The 7,830-nt window shown below is 39.7% G+C and overlaps 1 protein-coding gene across 1 annotated transcript; it reads left to right on the top strand.

The window, feature by feature from the left end:
* Positions 1-1,382: 1,382 nt before the first annotated feature.
* Positions 1,383-3,654, top strand: LOC103120261 (glycoprotein hormones alpha chain-like). Its single transcript, XM_007530635.2, has 2 exons — positions 1,383-1,482; positions 3,458-3,654. Exons 1-2 carry the CDS (start codon positions 1,383-1,385, stop codon positions 3,652-3,654), a joined length of 297 nt encoding a protein of 98 aa, XP_007530697.2.
* The last annotated feature ends 4,176 nt before the right edge of the window (positions 3,655-7,830 follow it).

The raw sequence follows: 7,830 nt of genomic DNA, 5'->3' as shown, positions 1-7,830 counted from the left end.
TGGCAGGTTGGTCCATACCCACAGCCTGTTTCTGTCTTTCCCTAGTGGGATAGGGTTTGGGGAGGTGGGGTTCCAGGACACACTGATGAGGTCATCTGCCCAGGGAAGTCAGGAATATATTTGTCCTAATTTATGAATACATGTGAACATATGCTCTATCTTATGGGACCTGGTCTATATCTAGTTTTTGGGGTTTTGGTGTGCAAGAGCTTTTCAATTTGATGTAGTCCCATTTTTTTTTGTCTTAGTCTTCCTTGCCCTTGAGCTTTAGATGGGAAAGAGTTCCACCAATATTTTCCTCTAAGTTTTGATAGTTTCTGGTCTAACATCCAGGCCCTTCATCCATTTGGAATTTATGTTTGTTTCTGGTGAGAAATAGTAGTTCATATTCATTATTTTGCATGTTTCAACCTTTTTTTTTTTTTCCTGCACCATTTATTGAAGAGAACCTCCTTCCTCCATTGAATACTTTGGGTCCCCTTATCAAAAAATTGATGCCAGGAGGGTTTAGATTGCATAATGGCTATGCTAAGAGACTCTCATGCCTGAGGTTCCAGAGTCCCAGGTTCAATCCCTTGCACCACCATAAACCAGAGCTGAATAGTGCTATGGTTAAAAAAATATTGATGAGCATAGTTTTGGAAACTTTCTCCCTTCTATCTTACATGAAATTTTTTGAGGATGTGTTGGTATACACTCCAGTACCTTACATTCTCAGATACAGAGGAATCAATGTCTAGATCTAATTCGACACTTAGCTGACTTTAAATAGCCTATACCCACACACTCAAATTGTTTAGGTAAAACTTCATCTATAGGTACAAACAAATAAAAAATTACAGTTAGTGAAATTTTGATTAACCTTTTCTGCTGCTAGAAATACACTCTTGTGACAATTATAGTGAAGCTTAGAACTTACTCCCTACCAGCAAATAAGAGTGGAAGATAAATTGTCCACTCTCTCTGTTCTCCAACCTGAGAAAGTAGAAATGGAATGGATTTAGCATATCTTATATATCATACACAAGTCAGTCTATATCTATCATCTAACTCCATATAAAATGCATTCACATTATTAAGTATTAGTTTAAGTTTTATATTTTACAAATAAGGACACAGATTTCTGAACAGAATCATAGGTTTAATAAGATAATTTATTGCTGCTATCATTAAGTCCTATTTCATTATATGTGAGAATGTAGAAGGCTCAACTTTCTACCTGCTTCTTCCAGAGAATTAAAAAAAATGCATGGTTTAGAAAATGTGTTGGGAGCTGTAAGGAGAAGTATGAAAACACTGGTAACTAATACTAGTATAAATGTTAAAGTTGCTATGTGTTGAATTTTAGATGAATTCGCCCATGTCTGTTTTGCAGGAGAGTCATGGATTCTTACAGGAAATATGCAGCTGTCATTCTGGCCATGCTGTCTGTGTTTCTGCATATTCTCCATTCCTTCCCTGATGGAGAGTTTACAATGCAAGGTATGTAACCAAAGTTGGGTTGAAATACGAAAAAAAAAAACATATTGTTATAGACAAAAATTCATTATTGATATTCAATAATTGTTCTAATCGCATCTCCACCTTTTCAAACAGGATAAATCTTTGCTGTGAAATAGAATGTCTAGGCACTTATAGAAATAGATGTCTAGGCACTTATAGATTGTGAAAAAAATAAATTAGGTTTAGAAAATGACATCTTACATGTACATTTAAGTAGCAGTCTGTGCATCTTCATCCTAAATAGATTATTCTTTCTCTGTATTTTACAAGCAGAAAGTTCTCTTTATTCAGTTAGCTCAGTTTTATTTAAACATTTCTCCCCGTATATCTGAGAAGATTTAAACAGTTCCTTTGTAGACAAATGTTTCACATCTATTAACAAGTGAGAAAAATAAAACTGTTTCATGCCATAAATTGGTCTTGTCTCATTGTTTGAAACAGTCATATACAGAAAGGGCTAAAATTCCATTTGCTATAAAATTATGAGCTACTTTTGGTTGTTTTTTTTTTCTCCAAACAGTGGTAATATTTTAATTCCAGGTTCTAATTACAGATGTCTGATTGGCTCTCAGTTTCTCTGCACTCACCAAGATTACTTTTCTTTTCTTTTTTTTTAAAAAGATTTTATTTATTTATTCATGAGTAAGGTAGGAGGAGAGAGAGAGTTAAGAGAAAGGAGAGAGAGAAAGAGAGAGAGAGAACTAAACATACTCTGGTACATGTGCTGTCAGGGACTGAATCAGCACCTCACACTTGAGAGTCTAATGCTTGATCCACTGTGCCACCACCCAGATCACTTTTAAAAATTTCTTCTTAGTGATTGAATAATGATTAACAAGTTTGTAAGATAAAAGGGGTACAATTTCACACAGTTCCCACCACTATGTCCTGTCCCTTCCATGGGAAGCTTCCTTATTATTTATCTCTCTGGGAATATGGACAAAAATTCTTTATGGGGTGCAGAAGGTGGATGATCTGGCTTCTTCAATTGTTTCTCTGTTTGACAGGGACATTGGCAGGTCAATCCATACCCCGAGTCTTTTTCTATCTTTCCTTAGGAGGGTAGGGTTCCTGAGAAAGGAGACTTTGGGACACATTGGTGAGGTTGTCTGCTCAGGGAAGTCAGGATGGCATCATTTACCAATATTTCTTAATTATGACATATTATTCCCTATCAATATTTGTTTCTCTGGAATGAAACAATAGCAAGTTCTAAAGGGAAAACATTTTGCCTTTGGGTAAAATTTCCTTTTCAGAAGAGCATGGTGTTTTCATCTGAAAAGCTCCACATTTTCTATAGACACACCATTAACATCATTAAAGGAAATTCATACTTAAAGAGAGAAGTTGCCATTATTGACCTTTCTTACACATATATGCACATTTTTCCCTATGAAAATGATTGTGAAAGTTTAAATAGATGGCTCCAGCCAGTGGTGCACCTGATATAGCACACACATTACCACACACAGGGGCTCAGGTTCAAGCTCCTGGTCTCCACTGGCAGGGGGAAGCTTCATGAGTGGTGAACCATTGATGCAGGTGTTATCTCCTCTCCTCCCCTTTCCTTTGCATTTTCCCTGTTTATATCTATATCTATTTATACACACTCACACACACACACACACACATATATATATACATATATATACATATATATATATATATGGAGAGAGAGAGAGAGAGGGAAGTAGGAAAGAAAACAAAAAAAAAAAAAGGTGACCAAGATTGGTGGATTCATCAAGCCCAGAAGATAACTCTGGTGGTGGAAAAAACAAAAATGTAAGTAAGTATCATGTGTGAAGACTAAGAAATAGTCTAAAGTCTTTCTTTCTTTTCAACTGACAAGAAGAACATTTAATTTACCATAATGGTGAAAATTGGTAGTCTTCTTTTGAATTTGTTTTTGCAGTTATTTTACTCTTATCCACCCTTTTTTGTTTAATTATAACAGGTTGTCCAGAATGCAGGCTAAAGGAAAACAAATACTTCTCCAAACTGGGTGCCCCAATCTATCAGTGCATGGGCTGCTGCTTCTCTAGAGCATATCCCACACCAGCAAGGTCCAAGAAGACAGTGTTCGTACCAAAGAACATCACCTCAGAAGCCACATGCTGTGTGGCCAAAGCATTTATCAAGGTGAGCACTTAAAGGGTTCCAGAGATTTTTAAAAAGTATTTGGGGGGGGGGGGAAGGTGGTGGCACAACTGGTAGAGTGCACACAATACCTTTGGTGATGGGAATGGTGTTTATGTACACTCCTAGCAAAATGTAGACATATAAATCAGTAGTTAATTAATATGAGAGGGGGAAATCAATTGTATGTCTCAAAGGTTCTCAAAAGACAAACTTAATCTTTTTAATAGATAGGCTACGTGTTTGATATGCGGACTCTCTCAAAAGCCTAGACCAAGTAGATTAGAAGCTTCCAATAGCACAGCTATATACAAGATACTGGGTACTGTACAGCAAACCATAACAAAGGGACTTTTCAAAGTTAACCCAATTAACAAATAATGTGATGATAATATTAACTATTGATTGTCTTTTTGAACCCTAAGACAGCAGGAACCTCACATCTTCACTATAGAGCCCCTACTTCCCCCAGTCCTGGCACTCTTGGATAGGGCTCACTTTCCCGTATGCTTCTCCCAATCCATACCAAATAATATTGCATCCGCCGATCACAACCTAACCAAAGCAACGATTGCCATCTCAACATGCTTCACCTCAGTGTGTATCCAGAGACTTCACGTGTGGAATGACAACCCTTCAGCTTCATTACTCGGGTGAGACCTTTCCTTTTATAGTACACTCTAATTTCATCTCAGGTAGTTCACTTTCTAACAAAGTCCCATAACCTAGACATACACCAGTTTCTGTGAGAGAGAGCGTATGTGCACACGTATCCATAAACTACTGCAAAATATATACCTGAAAGCAGGATTACACTAGAGTTTGCAGTGAGTACCTCCCTAACACTTCCTCTCCACTATTCCAATCTTGGGATCCATGATTGCTCAACAAATTGTTTGGCTTTGTATGTTAACTCTCTTTTCAATCACCAGGTTCCAGATGCCACCAGGATGCTGGCTAGGCTTCCCTGGATTGAAGACCCCACCAATGTGTCCTGGAGCTCAGCTTCCCCAGAGACACACCTTACTAGGGAAAGAGAGAGGCAGACTGGGAGTATGGACCGACCAGTCAACGCCCATGTTCAGCGGGGAAGCAATTACAGAAGCCAGACCCTCTACCTTCTGCAACCCTCAACGACCCTGGGTCCATGCTCCCAGAGGGCTAGAGAATGGGAAGACTAGAGATATGGGAGAGGGTGGGTTATGGGGATTGGGTGGTGGGAATTGTGTGGAGTTGTACCCCTCCTACCTTATGCTTTTGTTCACTAATCCTTTCTTAAATTAAAAATTAAAAAAAAAAAAAAAGTATTTGGGGGGGGGAAGGTGGTGGCACAACTGGTAGAGTGCACACAATACCAGGCATAAAGATCAAGGTTCAAATTCCCAGTCTCCAACTGCAAGTGTGAAGCTTCATGAGTGCTGAAGCAGTGCTGCAGACATCTCTCTTTCTGCCGGGGCCCAGCCCCAGCAGGTTATTAGGATTAGCCTGAAGGAGAAGGGGCATTGGCAAAGAATGAGAGATGAGTGCATTGATGATGAATCAAGCGCAAGCAGACATCTCTGTTTTACCTAAGCAGAACTTTATTTTTATAGTCTCACAAGGCTTAGATCATTCAAACAAAAATCACCAAGGTATTGATTATTAAAACAAAAGTCACCAAGGCTTTGATTATTGAAACAAAAATCACCAAGTAAGAACAGCACAGGTAGGGGACACCTCCTGCTTTGTGGAACATTTATATTCTAGGGGCACTTTCTGCCCTAGAGTTCACATTACTGTTTCTATGTCTTTTGTGTTTTTCCTGTACCTGTGTGCTAGGCAAATGTCCTATTGATTAAGATTAATATTTTACCTATTATGCCATTCTCTTGGCCCTATGCATCAGAAGACAATGGTTTATAGAAAGTTCAAGCTTGTTATGTTTCTAGGGGCCTTAAACAAATTGAGCAGCCCATTTTTCACAAAATCTGTTCCATTGTGTGATCAAGGAGTTTTGTTTTATTCTATTCCAAGTTAAACTCTCTAGCTAGAATCCGTCTTCTGTGTATGCTCATTATGTGACCTAGGTTCTTGTGTACTATCCCTGCATAAGGAGGTGGGAACATAGTGGTGGATGGTAGATTAAAAGGCCCATTGTATCTAGGCAGGTACCATAACTTTCCATTAATTATTTATGTTATGTAAGGTGGCCCCTCCACTGTGGGAACCACCAATCTTTCTCTATATTTTAGGGGGAATACTAAAAGAAGTGGTGTAGATAAAGGGGAAAATGTTTTTTCCTATTGGGGTCTCCTCAAAAATTCTGCATTACTGCTATTGCTTGTTCCATTATGATCAATCTTACAGAGTGCAGTGCAGTGTTTTGTCATTATTTTTGTCATTTGGCCAAGCTCTGAGCTTGGCCATAGGTAAATATTATTAAGACCACAGAGAGCTTAATCATGGCAAAAGGCTAAATGGTTTCAGTTTGGCTTGGAGAGTCCAGCCATGCTGAACTTCCTGAGAAGCTGGCACCATGTCAAGCAGCTCTCAGGCGGTGCCTGCACCATCTCTCTCTCTCTCTCCCTCCCCCCTCCCCTGCCCTATCAGTTTCTCTCTGCCATATCAAATGAAAGAAGGTGGGTGGGGGGAGAAAACAAAACAAAAAGGCAACCGGGAGAAGTGGATTTGTTATGCAAGTACCATCACCAGAACTCTGTATCCCATCCCCTCCCCTGATAGCTTTTCTATTCTTTATCCCTTTGGGAGTATGGAACCACGGTCATTATGGGGTGCAAAATGTGGAAGGTCTGGCTTCTGTAATTGCTTCCCTGATGAAAATGGGCATTGGCAGGTTGATCCATACTCCCAGCCTGTCTCTTTCCCTAGTGGGTCAGGGCTCTGGGGAAGCAGGGCTTCAGGACACATTGGTGAGGTTATCTGCCCAGGGAAGTTGAGTTGGCATCATGGTAGCATCTGCAACCTGGTGGCTGAAAAAAGAGTTAACATATAAATCTGAACAAATTGTTGACTAATTATGAACCTAGAGGCTGTAATATTGCAGATGAAGATTTGGTGGTCTCCATTTTGGAGATAGCTAGTAGGCCTATTTTAGTTATATTACATAGGGTGCATGATTACACTAGTTTTTTCCTGAGCCTGACATCTGATATGCTGGTGGACAAAAGTTGTTGTCTGGGGAGATGAAGTCATCGCAGGAAAAAGGGCTAGAAAGCTGGGTCAGGGAAGAGAGTAGCTCCCAAATGTGGGAAAAGTGTATAAATATTGTTGACTGTAAACCTCATCAATTTGATGTGATCTGGATCCCATAGTCAGCTTAGGAGCTTATGTAACCTTTGCATCCTTGTAGGTCTGAGCTCACATTCTGTGGTCATTAGTAGGAACATGCCAAGCTTTCTCAATTTCAGGACCCATCTTCCTCAGGTGTAGCATAGAGTATGCTGTCCAGCCTCCCTTCAGAGGATGGAGCATTTTCTACTGTTGTTGATCCACATCGAGGGCAGGGTTCTATGGGATCCCATAAAGGGGTCTATTGTGTCATTCCTAATGGAGATGATCAGTAAAAATTAAGAGAGGAATCTATTAGAGGTCTAGGCCCATAAGGTCTGTGTGGAAATCTCAGGACTCTCTGACTAGGACCCCAGCTGATAGGGTGGCCTGATAGGGACTAAAGAGTCATCATTAAAGTATGTCAGTCTCTTGCCCTTATATAGCTTTTGTAGTCCTTGCTTTGATAAGGATAGCCTCTGTTATCTACTCCCACCTCCTAGCCCACAAGCTCTTCAAGCCCCATTATTTGTTTTTATTTTAATTTTAAAAACATTTTTATATTTATTTATTTTCCTTTTTGTTGCCCTTGTCGTTATTGTTGTTGTAGTTATTATTTTTGTTGTTGTTGATGTTGTCATAGTTAAATAGGACAGAAAGAAAAATGGAGAGAGGAGGGGAAGACAGACGGGGAGAGAATTATCAACTCCTGCAGACCTGCTTGACTGCCTGTGAAGCGACTCCCCTGCAGGTGGGGAGCCAAGGACTCGAACCAGGATCTTTACTCTGGTCCTTGCACTTTGCGCCACATGTGTTTAACCGGCTGCGCTACTGCCCAACTCTCATTATTTGGGTTTTTATGGAGGTTTCAGTATAGAGGCAAGGTTAAATAAACTGTTAGTCTTTAGAGATTAAATTCCAATC

This window comes from Erinaceus europaeus, chromosome 13 (genome assembly GCF_950295315.1).
Source record: "Erinaceus europaeus chromosome 13, mEriEur2.1, whole genome shotgun sequence".
NCBI lineage: Eukaryota > Metazoa > Chordata > Mammalia > Eulipotyphla > Erinaceidae > Erinaceus > Erinaceus europaeus.
Note: the sequence above shows the minus strand (reverse complement) of the source record. Positions and strands in the feature narration are given on the sequence as shown.